This window comes from Rhinolophus sinicus, linkage group LG05, assembly GCF_036562045.2.
Source record: "Rhinolophus sinicus isolate RSC01 linkage group LG05, ASM3656204v1, whole genome shotgun sequence".
Taxonomy (NCBI): Eukaryota; Metazoa; Chordata; class Mammalia; order Chiroptera; family Rhinolophidae; genus Rhinolophus; species Rhinolophus sinicus.
Window position 1 is genome coordinate 61,491,962 of NC_133755.1, and position 18,604 is coordinate 61,510,565.

The window sequence follows — 18,604 nt, forward strand, 5'->3', positions numbered from 1 at the left end:
GGAAAGTCTGATCTAGTGACTTAGTGGTGTTACCAAGAAGCCAGTTTTCCGTTCTCTCTACTAAGCCTCCTGACTGCCAGCTTCATTATAAAGCTAGCATTTTCTCATTGTGATATGGCTGCCAAAAGCTCCATAGGCTAATTATTTCCTTGTTCATATACAGAAAGAGAAAGAAAAAGAGATTGGGATTCTGAGCATCCATCTCTCTCAGCCTTAAAGAGAAGTCCTGGGCCTCTATCTAATCGGATCAACTAAGGTCAAATGTCCACGCTTATCCAATTACATTGGCCCAAGGACCAGACTCATACTTGCCTATTGATCAATTAGACTTCATCTGTGTTTCCAAAGGAGAGATCAATCAATTTCCCAAACTGCATGACTACCACACAACATGAAAGGACTAGAATTAATCCTGGAGAGGGTACCATAATGTCCACTACAAAGGGCAAAATAACAGGAAGGGTGCTTGCAAGAGATCAGAGAATTTAGGCAAACATTTTTAATAAGCTGTGCAATCTAGTTTGTTCTGGAAATGATCTTCAAAACCTGTCCTTCTTGTTGGTTCATTTGACTAACAGTGATTTCATGTGTAAAAAAGTCCCTTTATATATATGGCTGCTTCCAATACTTGCTACTTAACAGATGTTCAATTAGGATTTATCTAAAATATATAATAAAATGGCAGTAGTCAAGTAGTTATGATTTACATTTTCTTTCCTAGGTGCTAAATTATATGCTTCCTCGTCAAAGCAAGAAAAAAGTGGATGCCATTATCTCTGAGGCACAAGACGCAGAGTATAAACTTGAATTTGTTCCAACGACCACCATAGAATATGTTAACAGCTTAATATTTCTTGATGAAATTCAGGAAAGGGTGAGTTGATTCATATAACTCAATATTACAGATCTTGTAATAAGTAATGAAGACAAAAGAAATTGAGAGATTGAAGGTCAAGAAATCATTGTCAAAATGTCAGAAACCCTTTCAGACAAAGTAAGTGGATGCCCTATATCACAGCACTAATGACAGCTAACATTGATCAAACTCGTACTACTGGTCAGGCATTGCACTACATTTTTTTACATATATTACATTTTAAATCCTCACAAAAATTTAAGAAGTATGGATAATTTTTATTCTTATTTTGCACATGAGGAAACAGGGACTAAAATAGGTTATGTTGTCCAAGATCACAGAACTTGTATGTGGTAGAGCTGGAATTTAAAATGGTGTCTCTGACTGCAAAGCCAGGGCTCTCAGTCACAGTTTAGTGATAAATGGTAATAGAATTGTAATCTAGATATTAGTCATAATGGAAGTCTTGATCCTTAGACTATACGTATCTGCACAATAGCCAGGAACCTGACCATTAAAAATTAAAGAAACCTTTAAATAGAGAGGTAGGGTGGAGAGACAACAGTAGATGTGGGGACTCCAGTGATGCAAATGATGGGGTCAGCTCTCTCTCTCACTCTCTCTCTCTCTCTCTCTCTCTCCTTTGTCTTCCATATTTTTTTTTTCTCTCTGGAAACTTGGTTTCCTTCTCTCAGGCTGCTCCTTTCCTGTGGCAGGCAATCTAGCATTAATTTCAACAGTAAGTTTTTCATAACTTTTGAAATAGAGATAAATTATTTTCTTAAATCACTGGAAATTAAAGATATGTTAAATATAAAAAATATAGAAAGTAAGTAAAATGTCATTAACAACTTGTCTGTTATATGTTGTTCACAGAAGTAATAGTAAAGGCTATTCATGTGCCTGTAACAGTAACAATTTTATTTATGATTTCAAGAAATAACACCTTCTCAAAGGGCAAATGATTGTGGGTTTTTCTCAGGTTTACCTACACTGCATCCCGGGAGTCTAAAGATGCCAAGCATTTGTTATTATTTGTAGTCAGTAAGCCTCTTTGGACAAATAACCCAACCTCATTTGAGCTAGCTTAGGCCAAAATGGGACCCTACTTAAGGACTCAAGAATATTTCACAGACCACCCCACACACACACACATACACACACACACACACACACACACACACACACACACACTCACACACACACCAAGAATGGAAGTAAGCTTAGGAACTCAAACAAGAGGAATGAGAAGGCTATAGCAAACCCAGGCAGTCCTCTCCCTCCATCTGTCTTCTCTGCATCTCTCGGAGGCTCTGCTTTGCTTCTCTCCTTCTGCAAGCAGGTTGCTCCTCCCTCTTCATCCCACAACAGCAAACATGGCCACCAGCAGCTCCCAAGGTACATATTGCAAATCTAGCTAGCCACCAAGAGAGAAAGAAAATCTCTCTTTTTTAGGCGCCTCCATCCTGTTGTGTGAACTATAACAGAAAGGTAGGATTACACTGCAGAGGTTAGACTGCTCCCACCCTGTGGTGCAGGAGCAGGAGAGTTGATGTGCCATATAGAAAACTCAGACTGTGGCCCATCTCCTTAGGCTGTTTCTGCATTCCTGGGTGGCATGTTGGGGAAGCAGCCTCCCTTAGGGAGATGTGCTGCACACAACAAACAGCTTCCCCTGGAGCCTCATTCATTCATTCAGAAAATGTAGTAAGCACCCGCTTACTGGGGTGCAGGGATTATAACAACGAGTAAATCTGCTTTCAAGGAGCTCAGAGTCCAGAATGAAAGCAGACAATTATTATACAATGGATACGGTACAAGATACTGTTTTAGGACTGGGGAGGGGGTTGTGGTCACTCTTGCCTGAGTCACAGAAGGCTCTGTGGAGGGTATTTAAGCTATGTCCTGAAGTACAAGTATTCAGGTAGGCATTCCAAGAAGTGGGAAAACCTCATGCAAAGACCCGAGACAGCATGACAAGAGCAGGATATGACAATTGATATGCTATGGAGAAAGGGTGTTTGGTGGAAAAAGCTGATGAACTGTAGCTAAAGCAGTATTTTTAAGGAGAGGAGAGAAGGAATGGGTTCTAGAGATGTTAAGTAAGTAGAATTGAAAGGACTTAGTAGCCAACTGAATGAGGGTCCAGCAAAAAAAGTCCAAGATAACTCTTGGGTATTTTTCTACAGTGAATGGGTAGACAGTGGTATCACTAACCAGTGTAGGTAGGGGCAGGCCATTTTTGAGAGTGAAACAAGCACCATTAATCGCTCTGCCAGGACAAGTGTAAAGCAGGACTCCCGCAGAAACCTGGACATGTGCTTACTCTAAGTGCAGGGAACACAGGAAGATGAACTGATCTTGGAGTACAGAGATTTAGTTCTATTTGTAACTTGTATAAGAAGTTAGATACTTTCAGTTGAAAGTAACAAAAACTCACATAGTTAGCTTAGGAAAAGAGAACATTTATTCTGAGTTTGCAGAATATCTTCTGGAATATAAAGGCCTGGATAGAGCCTAGCCTTTAGAAAGGACAGAAGGAACTAGAGCAGCCTGTGAAAACCAAAAAGGCTTCTCTTTTTCCATCTCTCATCATTGCTCCTCTCTAGAACAGTAGTTCTCAAAGGGTGGTCCCCAAACCAGCAGCATAAGCACTGGGGAAATTGTTAGGAATGCATATTCTTGGGCCCCATCCTAGACCTCTGTATCAGAAACTTGGGGGAGGGGCTGAACAATCTGTGTTTTAACAAGCTTTCCAAAGCGATTGTGATACAAGCTAAAGGTTGAGAACCATTTCTCTAAAAGCCTGTCTGCAGTTATCGTCTCATGTTAAGGATTGTGTTCTGTTTGCACATGAAAGCAAATGGCCTCTGCCAACTACAGTTGAACTCTTGCCATGTGAAAGAGAGAGGTCAGACTGATCTGGGTTCTCTAGGTCCCAACTGGATGCTGCTTGGTTCAGCTTATGGCCAGGAGGTTGAGTCAAGTGGTACAAACATGGCTGCTCCATCTATAACCATATGGCAGAGTTGGGGGAGGAGGGTTCCCCCAAAATTGGAGAGTCTCTTGCCAGAAAATTAGGAGAGACACTGTCCACTGAAGGTAGGCCATCAAAGTGAAAAGATGTTTAGTAGTAAGGTGGTGGTAGTAAAAGTATTTATAAAAGGATAGTGTGAGACTCCCCCTAGATCAGAGTTCTGAATCTCCTGTGCAGCCGGGAACCTGCCCTGTCCGCAGCTCAGAAGCTGGGTTGGAATAATCACAGCTCAGCACACAGTCTGGAAGCTCTGATACTGTGAGGGAGCATCTTCCCAGCACATATTGTCCCTGAAAATATCAATACCTTTAAATGCTACTAGGGAACAAAAGAGAGAGGAGAAAAATAAACATTTATAGGAATAATACTAAGGATACTCAGCTTTGAACAACTCATTTCCTGGGCCTGGTCACCGGTACTGTACATGTAACAGTCCGGACCACCCAGCTGACTTCAGCCAGTGTAATGCACTTCCACTCCTGGTGTGCCTGCGGTTCCCAGCAGGAGGCTCACAGCGCCCCGAGGCTCTCTCCTATTGGACAAAATCTAAGGGCCATAGTGGGACTCTGCTACATTTAACCAGCAACTAATGTTTCTATTTAGATCGAAACCCTTGAAGAGGAATCCAACGTAGTGGTTCAAATGTACAAGCTCATTGAACAGTATCAAATTCCTACGCCTCCTGAAGACTTCGCCGTATTTGCAACTATGAAGCCGTCTGTGGTTGCTGTTCGGAATTCCATCGATAAATCCGTGGGTGACAGAGAAGCAAGCATTAAGCAGCTTTGTGTGTATTTGGGTAAAGATCTTGAAGAACTAAACAATGAAGTGAACGAAGTAAAGCTGCTGGCACAAGTAAGTCAAGGAAGAATTTTTTAAAATAATCTTGGTTAAGTTTGACGGCTACCTTTTAATTAAACCTTTTAGGGAGCATGTTTCATTTTAATGTGATTTAACTTTTACTTTTTTATGGTTTTATTCTAACCAAGTAACAAGGTCTTTGAACTGCTATTTAAAATCAACAGTGTTTCTAAACCTCTCTTTTAAGTAGTAAATTCTGTATTGCAAGCAAAGCGTATATGGAATATTGAATTTTCTTTCTCCTGGCTTGTATTTATTATTTTCAAATAAGTGTTTTTATAACTTATTAGCATATTTTAAGCTATTGTCACAATTTTAAAGTTTTTGTACCCACATATTTGAAAATTTCCATTTAGGAAGAGGCAGAGGATAAAGTGATAAATTATATGAAGAATATTTGGTTAACTTGCACTAATTTTAATTTACAACAGATATGGGGGACTTTCTTTTAAGAATTTGGAATAGACATCTGGGTGATTCTTAACTGAAGCATACATGACAATATGATTTTGTAACGATCCATTGTCTTACTATTAACATTGACAAACTTATCACAGAAGTATAAAACCATCTGAAATTAGAATCAAATCAGAACAATTGAAAAAAAGTCAATGTCCCTCAACAGAGGATTAATAAACTGTGTTAGGGTACATCCACTCAAAGGAATGCAATGCAGACATTAAAGATTACAACATACATTTACATGTATTAACATGGGAGCGTAAAAACAGCTAACATTTATTGTGTACTTACTATGTGTCAGGTATTAAAGTAGCTTTGTATTTTCACACAGAGAAAACTGTATATAACTGTAATAACTGTACAACTCAGTGGATTATCAGAAGGTGAATGTATTCATGTGCCCACTACTCAGGCCAATAACTAGAACGTTGCTGGTAGCCTTGGTAGCCCCTCTTATCACTAAGCCTTCCTTCCTCTCCCAAGGCAGCCACTACCCTGAATTCTAATGCCACAGATTAGTTTTGCTTGTTTAAAAACTTTGATTAAATAGAATCATACAGTAGTGTGTCCTTTATTTGATTTTCTTTCATTCCTGAGATTTATCCATGTTTCTATGGGTAGATGTAGCTTATTATCTTTGTTGTTATATGGTATTCCATCGTATGCCACAATTTAATTATCCGTTCCACAATCTATGGATATTAGGGTTGTTCCTAGTTTTTGACAATGATGAATAATGCTTCTAGGAATATTCTTATATACATTTGCATGTTTTAACTCATTTAAGCCTCAGAACACCTATAAGGTTTTATTATTCACATTTCGTAAGGAAACCAAGATACAGGGAGATTAAGTAACTTGCCCAGGGTCACACAAATAATAAACAAAGGAACCATCCTTCAATCTTAAGCAGTCTGCTTCCAATGGTTAATAGTCTGCTATTAACTGTTGTACTATATACTATATTCATACAGAACAGACAATAAAATGTATCAATAATTATTCTTTGTTTAGAACAACGTGTGTGTATAAATAGATTGCTAGAGAGAACAAAAGTGCCAGCAAGTGCTTTATGTATAATCATGTATTTTAAAAGCCATGATATACTTCAGCAAGTGCTTCTTCTATAGAGGGTTTAGAATTAATTCATTATCACTGGAGCAAAGAACTGCAACTTCATTATTTCCATAATGATATCATCTTGCTGTCAAGACCACCACTTCTGCTGATGGAGGGAGTTGAAGAAAAAAATCTAAATGTGACAATTGATTACGCAATTTATTTCAGTTTGAAATGTTGATTTCGTGTTTTTTTCGGGGGCGTTATTAGTTATGTGTTTCATTTTAACTTGGTCTGTTTGAGACAGATTCTAGTTCAAAACCTGAACGCCCCATCAGGTACTTCTTCACCCTCGTCACCATCCCCTCCCACCTCTTGCTCCATAAGGGGAAATCTGCGTTTCCTCCTGCTGGGCGGTGGGGAGGGCCACCCAGTCCTCATGTGGCATTCTGGAGCGCAGGTCTTCCAGTGCAGTTCGCTGTCAGCCAAGGGTCCTGGTTCTTTAACTACCACGCCAGCCCCTGCTACTGTAATCTGTCATTTCTGCTGTAGTCCACAGTCTTCATCTGAAGCTTTCTCGTCCTGTCCTTGGACTTCTTATGGTCTACCAGTTCCCACTGTCAGAATCAAGGCACGTGAGAACTTCATGATTCGCTACATACCAGTCCAAGCAATGAGGCACCAGAGAGAGCACAACCCCCCGTCAGCCCAGACACTTCCCTTAGCTGTTTCCAATCAAGAACATGTTGCCATTATGAAGGCAGGGCCGTGCTATATCAGAGAAGGAATAATTGGTCTCCCCAAGCTATGGCTATAATAGTTCTCAGATTCTCCCAGAGCTAGTTAGGTGTTTCTCCTGTGTTCCCAAACTTGTCTATTCCAATTCACTGGGTGGGGTTTCAAGCCCAACAGGTCAGCCAGAAAACATATCTGGCCATTTTGTCTTTATTTTCTCTCTTCCCCCTTTCTGTTTCCTTTATTGTAAAATGGGGATTTTCATTACATTATAGTCTCTTCTTTCTTTTCCCTATTGTATTCACCTCACTTTACCTGACATCATATTTGTTGAAGAAGTGTAGGAAATGAAAGCAGATGAGGGAAAATACCAGAGGTGCCAAAAAAATGTATACAAGTGGACACTTTGGTCAACGTTGCTCAAGCAGTAGTTTGCTGTAATCAGAAGTGTCTGGACACTGATGGTAACCACTTTGAGCACTTCTTGTAATTGCAGAAGTCAAACGTGACTTGTATTCATCTTTTGTTATGGGTATATATTGAGTATTACAATTTTAGTACAGTTTTTCTTTCTTATGATATGTATGCATTTTTTGGCACCCTCTGTATATTAGGTACTATTTAAAAACATTGATACCCCATGGCACTTCTTTATACATTTCTATTCTTCTTACAATATATACGCATTGCTTTAAAGTTCAGGAAAAGTAAACATTTAAACATATTTTATACAAATCAGAGTGAGAAGAGAATTAGAAAAATATTTTTTAAATGTTTGTGAATTTAATTTAATGGTCTACATCAAAAAGCAGGAATGACTCATCAAAAGCTGTCTTAATGTTATAGGATCCGCAGATTCTGGATGTCAGCGTTGACCAAGACAAAATAAAGTCCATGTTGAACGATCTGCAGTTAGTTCTTGATGATCTTCAGAAACGTGCATTTCAATATAAATCTTATCAGAAACATTTTAAGGTAATGACAACTCTATATCTGTTTTTAAAATGTATACATGCAAATAGCATTGATGCACAAGCACTTTCACCAGCATGTCTGTAAACATTTAATGTTTGGACACCTATATGCTAGTCACTATGCTGGAACAGTGTGAAACAAATGTGACCTGTTCCCTGCCTTTGAAGTGTTTAAAGTTAGTACACAGGAGAGACAAAATATCTTTCTTATGAAAAGTAACTGTGAATTACAGATAAACCCTCAGACCAGACTATAATTTCTATGTTAAAATGCATGTGGATTTTTAAATGTGGTCAATTAAAGCCCCTCTAGTTTTTCCTAAGTAATATTCAAGTTTCTTTTACATTTGTGTGTGCTATGATTCCATGAATATTTCCTGACTTGCCCTGGTATGATGTGCCAATTCAATGAAAAGAAGGGAATTGACTAAGCCAGAGGATGATGGATCTAAGAGGTAGATTTGATAAAAGATATGCCTAAAAAAAAAAAAAAAAACAGAGAGAGAGAAATGAGTGCAACTTATCAGTACTCTAAACAGCTATTAGGGAGACCAAAACAAAAAGAAAATAGAAAAGATTTCTACAGTCAAAAACCAGGGGGACCACCAGCACTGAGGGAGATGTTATTCATCTCCCCCAAAGTCTTGGAGGAGTGCCTGGACTTCACAAGGGAACACGTCTATCTCTTCTAGAGCCCTAAGTGAATGTCCAGAAAGTGGCCTGAGGAGGTGTCCCCTCCAGAGCCCAGGCATTGATGGAGCAATCTACAAAATCATGAGCGTGGCACTGTGTAGACAATGTGACTACTGCAATACTTGAGGCAGGTTTGTGCATGAGAGAACTAGGGTTCAAAGTTGTTTCCAGGTTGAGTTAATTCACCTACAAGATAGGAAAGTATTCAGTAGGAAGTGAGCTATGGAAGAAATATTGCTTGATAAAAAGCTGCAACTAACAACTAGGCACTCCGTGGGTCAGAAAAAATAGCTTTGCTTGAGCCAGCATCTGAAACAGGAGGGTGTCCCACCCCTTCCAACTCCATATCTATACTTGACTAATTCTTCCTTTATGATCACTTCACATCCAACCTTCCTTCTGAAGCTATCAGTCATTTGGGGGTAGGAATGAAGGCCTAACTAACCTAGGAAATAATTTCTAATGCTTAGTGAAGGCAGGGCTAGACACCTAATGACAAGGTAATGCTGGCCTCGTAAAATGAGTTTGGAAGTGTTTCCACCTGGTCAATTTTTTTTTGAAAAGTTTGAGAAAGATTGGCATTAATTCTTTTAAAATGTTTGGCAGATTTCACCAGTGAAGCTCTCTGGTCCTGGGCTCTTCTGTGTTAGGAGGCTTTTGGTTACTGATTTGATCTCCTTACTCATTACTAGTCTGCTCAGATTTTCTATCTCTTTCTGATTCACCTTTGGTGGGTTGTTCCCAGGGATTTATCCTTTTCTTACAGGTTATCCAATTTGCTGGCATATGCTAATTCATAGTAGTCCCTTATGGGTAGTCCCTTATGGTTCTGTGTATTTCTGTAGCATCAGCTGTAATGTCTCCTCTTTCATTTCTGATTTTATTTATTTGAGTCTTCTTTCTTTTTTCTTAGTCCAGCTAAAGGTTTGTCATTTGTGTTTATCTTTTTGAAAAACAAGCCCTTAGTTTCATTGCTCTTTTCTATTGTTTTTCTGGTCTCTATTTCTCTTGTTTCCATTCTGATCTTTGTTATTTCCTACCTTCTGCTAACTTTGGGTTTAATTTGTTCTTCTTTTTCTAGTTCCCTGATGTGCAAAGATGAGTTATTTATGATATTTCTATTTCTTAATGTCTGTATTTATCACTGTAAACTTTCTTCTCAGAACTGCTTTTGCAGTATCCCATAGGTTTTGGTGTACTATGTTTTCATGTTCATTTGCTTCAAAATATTTTTTGATTTCTCCTGATTTCCTCTTTGACCCACTAGTTGTTCAGGAGTGTGTTGTTTAATTTCCATATGCTTGGAATTTTCTGGCTTGCTTCATTGATTTCTAGTTTCAGGTAATTGTGGTTGGAAAAGATACATGGTATGATTTTAGTCTTCTTAAATGTTCTAATATTTGTTTTGTGGCCCATCACATGATATATCCTTGGGAATGTTCTGTGTATATTTGAAAACAACGTGTATTCTGCTGCCATTGGATGAAATATTCAAAGGCCTAGCTTATCACAGAGCTCACAATTTCTGTGCAACCAACCCCCTGAAGGTTCCTCCACCTCCAAGCCTAACCAGTCTTAACACACTTCATGAAAACAACTTCTTCAGATTTTCCCTCAACCTCTCTCTCTATAGGGTTCATATACAGCACATGGGGTTAGAAAGAGGTAATAAACCAGGCTGTCGTCTCCATGTTAAATCTCCCCACTTCCCCCCACCCCTCCTACCAGCTATGCACAAACATCTTTTTTCTCATCTATCTAAGTATATAAACCCTAAAGGAAATGAGTGCATCTGAAGACTCATCTGTTTTCAAAAAAAAAAGGCCAGGCATATATAAGCATGTATGATCCAACTTGAGGAAAAATGCTCATGGTACTCTTGTAATATTTATGTTTTTGGAGAATATTTAAGTTCTAAGGAAATATAAAGAGTTATATTTTGTCACTCAAATGGAAATTTGAATTTACATAGGTTTTGTGATTTTTTTTTTTCATTTGTTCCTCTTTCTCCTTCTCTTTCCCCATTTAGGATTCTCCCCACCCCCATATTCTGCTTAGTCCCTGTATTAAGAATTACTAATAGAAAAATAATATAAGGTCTTTATATCTGAAAAATAAATAGTGCATTTTGTTTATTGCATTTATAAAGGTAGAAGTGTCCACATTTGAAACTTTGGAAGAAGTTAGTGCTGAATTAAAGCTTAAACAATTGCTCTGGGATTCTTTATCTGAATGGGATCAACTCCATCAAGAATGGTTACAGGTAAAAACACAAAACAAAAAACTCAATTCTTAAATTATTGTTGTATTAGTTAAACTTACAATCCTAATAATGTGAATTATAATTTTTTAAAAATCTGGCATATTTTTAATTTCAATAAAATACACAATGCTATAATTCTATGGGAATTTTTATCCATTTGTTTAGTGAAATGCACAGAGATCTTTTTGTCACTAAAACCATAGAGCAGAATGTGTTATTGGTAAGGCAGGCTTCTTGGGTCCTCCACTTAAGAAGGCTAAATGAAGGACGCACCAAAGGATTTCATTTAACTGCTTTGTGAGTTTTGAACACAGTGTCATCATGATACACTACCCCCAAGTGTTCTTGAGGGTTGTAGGTTTTTACTTGTGATCTATACACTTTAGATTTCTGCTAGCTTAGATTTTTATTCTTGTTGTCCTTTAAAAAAATAAGGAAGCCTTTTTGTTGACCATGATAGAATAGAATCAGAGTAATGAGATCTAGGATCTTCCCTTGAGATCTCAATAATAAATTCTCTTTATTAGGGAGCCAAGTCCTACAGAGTTTGGTTTCTCAGGTCTACCTTTATATTCAGATCTTTACAAGGGTCAGCCCTGTAGGAGGCAGAACAGATGACCATCCATACTTTCAAGTGTGATAGGGACATGTTAGAAATACCATCAACTTCAGCAATACTGTTTTATACTTGCTCGCTCATCCTACCTATGCTGATACCTATAATTAAAACTCACATGTCTGGGTTAAACAACAATAATACAGGAAATGGTTCCCAGATAATGTTTTAGCTGCTGGGGACAAAGTCCAAACCCTCACAGAGCTTACCTTTTTGTGGAGAAAACAGAAAACAAACAAACATATACCAAAACAGCAGAGACTTTTAAGAGCACTTGTGTAACTCAGTTATCCACTTATCTCAGAAGTAGAAAATGCGCCTGAGAAATAAAGAAGAAACAGAGAGTTTTCTGATTATCACCATGGGTTAGAACAGAGACTTCCAAAATGGGATGAATTTACCATAGGAAATGCACAAAAAGACCCACTGGGGTCAGAAAGAAAATGTTGAATCTGGAAAAAAAAAAAAAAAGAAGAAGAAGAAGAATGAAGGTTTACAATTTTTCTATTGCCTTCAGTCCATATGACCATCTGACATGTCAATATATGGGTAACCTTATATGATTATATAACTGAGAAATATGTTTATAGATACATGCATATTTGGGGGTACATCTTTAAATCATTTATACTAAAGGTATACATAATCAAATAATAAGCGGATACTAGATGAGACATTTCTAATTAGCAAGAGTAAAAAATAGCTATTTTTCTCCTTACAAGGTTTGCCCCTCCGGAATAAATTATAGGAATTGCAATACTGCATTTGGTGATGTATGAGACAAGGACATGAAAGGAATAAACAAGTGATGCCTGATATACTATTGGCAATCTTAATAAGTAAAGCCATTTCCAGAAGTATTGAGTTGACTTGATTAGCAATTTAACTACTGGAAAATCTGAGTAAAGTAAAAAAATTTTATTATTTCGAGCTTGGCTTTTATCATGTCTTTTTATCTCTAATTTTTATAGTCCAAATTTGATTGCCTGGATCCAGAAGCCCTGAACAGTCAAGTGTCTAAATACGCCAAATTTGTGACTCAATTGGAAAAAGGCCTGCCACCCAACAGTGTAGTACCCCAGCTGAAAACTAAGGTGGAAAAAATGAAAGAAATGGTAAGTTTGATAAAAATTATTTCAAAAACTCCAGGTCAATCAGTTCCTGTTTGATGCTAATTAAACCAAAGTCAGGGATTGTTCCCTGTTTAAAATAGTCAGCTTTGCAGAGTGAGAAGAAAGAGACAAATTCAATTTTTTGCAGAGGCACAGACAGCATCCCTGCCTTCAACTGGCCAGTTCATGCAGCTCAATACCTTGGTTAGAAGGTATATTCAAAGTAAGTTTCCCAAGTGGTAGGGGAACTAGTGCAGGAGTGGGTTGTATTTTGTTTCCCCGAAAATAAGACCTAGCCGGACAATCAGCTCTAATGCACCTTTAGAGCAAAAATTAATATAAGACCCAGTATATTATATTATATTATATTATATTATATTATATTATATTATATTATATTATATTATATTATATTATATTATATTATATTATATTATTACATTATATAAGACCTGGTCTTATATTATAGTAAAATGAGACCGGGTCTTATATTAATTTTTGCTCCAAAAGATGCATTAGAGCTGATTGTCCGGCGAGGTCTTATTTTGGGGGAAATATGGTAGATATGCCAAGATAGCAATCCATTCAGCCTACAGACAGCCAGATGAGACTAGAGCAGACTTGTCTATTTACACTACTGCACCAAACAAATATGCCATTTTGCAGACATGCCATGATGCGAGCAAGGTTGGGAAGCCTGGCAGTAGGTGTGCAGGGCTGGCTCTTTGAAACCCATCACTGCTAAACCAGCACTTGAAATGGGAAGGGAAAGGAAAATGATTTTATCCTTCTAAGCACTTTTATATTTTTTTAAAAGAGATAAAGGACTAAAAGAAGACGTGGGTAGGAAAAAGTAAGCAAAGCTTTAGGCTCAATGAGAAGCAAATGTACCCCCTTGAAAATACTGTTTTTGAATTTCTTTCCCCTTTAGCTTTACAATATCTAGTCGAAACACTTTTCAAAAGTTATTTACACCAGCTTCTTTCTTCTTTATTGCCTTTAGTGTAGTTATATCACACAACTGTAAAGAAATTAATTTGTCACAGTCTGCATTCCACCTTTCGTTTCTTTAAAATCCTGGTTGATTTTTTTTTAACTTGTATACAGAAAAAGTCACTTTTTGTGGTGTACAGTTGTATGGGATTTTACAAATGGGTAGAGTCATGTATCCAACACAACAGTGCCGTACAAAATAGTTCCATCACCCCCAAATTCCCTTATGCTGTTTCTTTGCAGTCAGCTCCACCCTCCTTCCCAATCCCAGGGCAACCACTGACCTGTTTTCTGTCCCTGCAGTGTTTTTCTCTTACAGAATATGATATAAATGGAATAATACAATAGGGAGCCTTTTGGGTCTGACATTGTTTACTTAGAAAAATGCATATAATATTACCCAGAATACATAACATACTTTTATAACTAAAAAATAAAAAGACAACCCTTTAAAATAGGCAAAGGATTTAAAAAGACATTTCTCCAAAGAAGATAACATGAAAAGATGCCAAACATCATTAGTCATCAGGAAAATACAAATTAAAGGCACAATAAGATACCACTTCACACTCACATGGATGACTAAGACAGGTTATATAACAAGTGTTGGCAAGGATGTGGAGACATTGGAACCCTCATGTTTCTGGTGAGATTATAAGGTGATACAGCCTCTTTGGAAAACAGTTTGGAAAGTTCTCATATGTTACAGTTACCATATTATCAAGGTATTCCACTCCTAGGTATACACTTAAGAGAATTGAAAACATATGTTCACACAAAACCTAGTATATGAATGTTCATAACAGCATTATTCATAACAGCTAAAAGTGGGAAATACCCGAATGTCCATCAACTAATGAATGAGTAAACAAAATGTGACATATCTATACAATGGACTATTATTTAGCAATAACAATGAATAAACTACTGATATATGCTATGACATAGAGGAACCTTGAAAACATTATACTAAGTGAAAGAAGCCAGTCACAAAAAGACTACATAGCATATGATGTCATTGAAATGAAATGTCTAGGATAGAGAAATCCATAGAGAGAAAATAGATTCGTGGTTATCAGGCATTGTGGAGGAGAAATGGATAATGACAGTTAATGGGTGTGAGGTTTCCTTTTGGGGTAATGTAAATTAAATAGTGGTGATAGCTGTGCAACTCTGTGAATTGGAATATTTTTTTGAGAAAAGATTCCTCGGTGTTGTTACATGAAGCAATAGTTCATTAATTTGTATTGCTAAGTAGTACTCCATTGTATAGATTACCACAGTTTATTTATCCATTCACCTGTTAAAGGGCATTTGGATGTGTCCAGTCTTACAGTGATTATTAACAAGCTGCTATAAACATTCATGTACATTTTTTATGGATTACCTTTTTAGTGTAGTATTTAAAAACTTTTTACCAAAACTAAAGGTCATACAGATTTTTCTCCTGTATGTTCTTCTAGAAGTTTTATAGTTTTGCTTTACATTATGGCATATGCTTCATTTTGAGTTATTTTTACATAAAATATGAGATAAGTATTAAGATTTACATTTTTACATATGGATTTCCTGTTGATCCAGCCCCATTATTTGAAAATACTGTGCTTTCTCCATTGAATTTCCTTTGCACCTTTGTCAAAAGTTAGCTGACTATATTTTTTAGTCTGTTTATGTACTCTCTATTCTGTTTTGTTGTTCTGTAAATCTATTCTTTCACCAATACCACACTGTCTTGATAACTATAGCTAGTAAATCTTGAAATCAGGTAGTATAAGTTCTCCAGTTTTGTCCTTTTTTACAGAGTTATTTTGTCTATTCTGATTCTCTACTTTTACATATAAATTTTAGAATTAGTTTATTAATATGTGCAAAAAATTGCTGGGATTGGGAGGTGGGCGGCAGTTGTTAAATCTGCAGACGAACTTGAAGAGAATTGACACCTTAACAGATTGAGTTTTCCAATCTAATACCACCATATCTCTCCATTTATTTAGGTCTTCTTTTATTTTTTTCATTAAAGTTTTGTAGTTTGCAGCGTACAAGTTCTGCACACATTTTGTTAGATTTATAACTAAGAATTTTTTTTAATGTTATCCTAAGTGATATTGTCTTTAATCGCAAGTTCTAATAGTTCATTGCTGGTATATAGGCATACTATTGAGCTTTATATATTGATCTTATATCTTGTGATCTTTGTAAGTTCACTTTTTAATTTTAGGAGCTTTTTGTACATTATTTGGAATTTTCTATGTAGAAATGTAGAAAATCATTTCATCTGTGAATAGAGATGGTTTTATTTCTGCTTTTACAATCTATAGGCCTTTTATTTTATTTTATTTTATTTTGTCTTATTGCACTGGACAGGCTTTCCAGTACAACATTGAATAGAAATGGGGAGACGGGACATCCTTGCCTTTTCCTGATTTTAGGGAGAAAGCATTCAGTCTCTTTTAAAATATGATGTTTTTTATAGATGTCTTATATTAAGATAAGGAAGTTTCATAGTTTCCTGAGAGTTTTAAAAACCATAGATAGATGTTGAAAATTATCAAATGATTTTATGCATCTATGATCATATGGCTTTTCCTCTTTAATTTATTAATACTCATATGGTGAATTACATCAATCAACTCAACTTTCATATGTTGAACCAGGCTTGAATTCCTGAGATGAACCTCACTTAGGTCATGATATATTTTTTATTTTATATTGCTGGGTTCAGTTTACTGATATTATTTGAGGATTTTGTGTGCCTCTGTTCATGAGGGACACTGACAAGAGACCAATGCCTTACATGAGAGTTTTTATTGCTCCCTTCTCTGACAGTAAGTCTTTTGTTCCAGAGTGAAGTTAAAAGAGATGGGTCGGTTAGAGTTACAGTAGTGCCTGCTGCTTCCTTCCCCTGCCAACACCATAAGATAGGCTTTCTTAGGAGTCACCTCAGTCTTCTCTATGAACACCTCTATATTTGTAGCCCCCAGATACTTCACACTCTCATGCTACCCTACATTAAGCGGATATCTATATCTATATATCTATATTTATCTCTCTCTCTCTCTCTCTCTACATATATATATATATATATATATATATATATATATATATATATATATATACATATATGTTTCAGGTGTACAAAACAACATAATGATTGGATCCCCCAAATCTACTACCCAACTGACATTGTACGTAGCTGTTACAATACCATTAACTATATCCCTACATTCAGTCTTATTCAATATATTATTAAAATTAAGCTGAGTCATTTTACTCACTTAAATGGCAACCCAAGGTATCTATCTTAGGTAATCAAATTCTCAGGTCCTGTTTCTTGCTGTGGACAAAACTGTGGATACCAATCCAGTCCCTCTTTAAATTTTGAGTTAGCTGGTTGCCCTGTAACTTGTTTCTGATAGTTTCAATACAAGTCATAAATTTGCAGTTTGTTCAAATTTTTCTTTGTTGTAAGAGTACCTATATAAGTGATGATCTTTCCCGATCGCTGCATTCTCAAATTAAAACCTATATTTTTTTTTTAAGATACAAAGCATGGTACCTCTGAGAGTGTTTGTTTTCCAGCTTCCGGTTATCATTGACTTGAGGAACCCAAGTTTGAAGCCTAGACATTGGACATCTATTGAGCAAACAGTTGATGCCACCCTAGTTGACCTTGAAATTCCATTAACCTTAGAGAAGCTCTCCGAGTTGCATGTTTTTGACTTTGGCCAAGAAATTCAGGACATTTCTGGACAGGCTTCTGGAGAAGCTGCCTTAGAAACAATTCTTAAAAAGGTAAATCTGAAAAATATATATATTCTTAAGATCAAGGAATGTAGAGATTTTCACATCCCCAACTTGGGTTATCTGGATAGATTTTTCAACAGCGCAGCTTTCACCCTATCAATATCAGTTATCCTTCTGTTTTCTTATATTTATTATCATTATTATTATTATTCTCACCTCTGCAAATACCTTCTCTCTACTTAGCTTATAGCCCAACATGAACTTGATGGCAACAAAGTTTCAAATTTGCATGCTTATATAAAGAACTACATACCAAGGAAGATCTTTTCTACCAAAATCCATTATCTTTCAAACTACCAGAGAAGACTGTGTGAAATGCTTCAAAAGGCATTGTGAAGACCTCTCTACTTAGAATGATCTCTTTACCCTAAAAATTCACACGTACCTACAAATCACCTGTGTAAAAAGAATTTTTTCCTTTTAATTAAAGCATAAGTGATAGGAAATACACATTGAAGTATCACAAGTTATTCATATGTATTAATGTTAGTCAATAAAATTAAGCAAATAAGTATCATTTAACTGAGAAAAGGATTTTAAGAATTTTAAAGGAAGTAAGGAGGAAAGTGGGATTATGGAGTTTGCACTTATTTTATTCCACATGCATTTACTGAAAACCTAAACACAAATGAACTTAGATATCCTAAGAACTTGGTTCAATTACTTCTAAGGTGGAGGATTCTTGGAAAACAACGGAATTTGTCGTTCTCCCTCACCGTGACTCCAAAGACGTATTTATCCTCGGCGGCACAGACGACATACAGGTGGGTAATCGGGTTATTGAAAACTTATGTTTAGGATTTTGTTTGGAATGTAAAACTGAAAGCAACAAAGAGAAAAGACAAACAAACAAAGAAACAAAAACTCCCAGGCACACACAACAGTTTAGTAGTTACCAGAGAGTAAGGGGGGCAGGGTGTGGTAAAAGAGGGAAAAGGGGATCAAATGTATGGTGATAGAAGGAGAACTGACTCTGGGTGGTGAGCACACAATGCAATATATAGATGATGTATTATAGAATTGTACACACTAGAAACCTATATAATTGTACTAACCATTGTCATCCCAATAAATTTAATAAATATTTTTTTTAAAAAAAGAAAGAAAACGTACAGTAAAGGTTCTGGCCAGATGTAAAT

The 18,604-nt window shown here is 36.6% G+C and overlaps 1 protein-coding gene across 2 annotated transcripts in view; it reads left to right on the top strand.

Moving 5' to 3' along the window:
- The window catches only part of DNAH6 (dynein axonemal heavy chain 6), a 248,852-nt gene that overhangs the window by 65,637 nt on the left and 164,611 nt on the right, over nt 1-18,604 (top strand). For both annotated transcript variants that reach the window (XM_019756389.2, XM_074332256.1), the window contains 7 exons: nt 722-874; nt 4,497-4,748; nt 7,857-7,985; nt 10,827-10,940; nt 12,528-12,671; nt 17,241-17,453; nt 18,137-18,229. In XM_019756389.2, the coding sequence (XP_019611948.2) occupies nt 722-874; nt 4,497-4,748; nt 7,857-7,985; nt 10,827-10,940; nt 12,528-12,671; nt 17,241-17,453; nt 18,137-18,229 (1,098 nt within the window). The remainder of the gene's footprint in view (nt 1-721; nt 875-4,496; nt 4,749-7,856; nt 7,986-10,826; nt 10,941-12,527; nt 12,672-17,240; nt 17,454-18,136; nt 18,230-18,604) is intronic.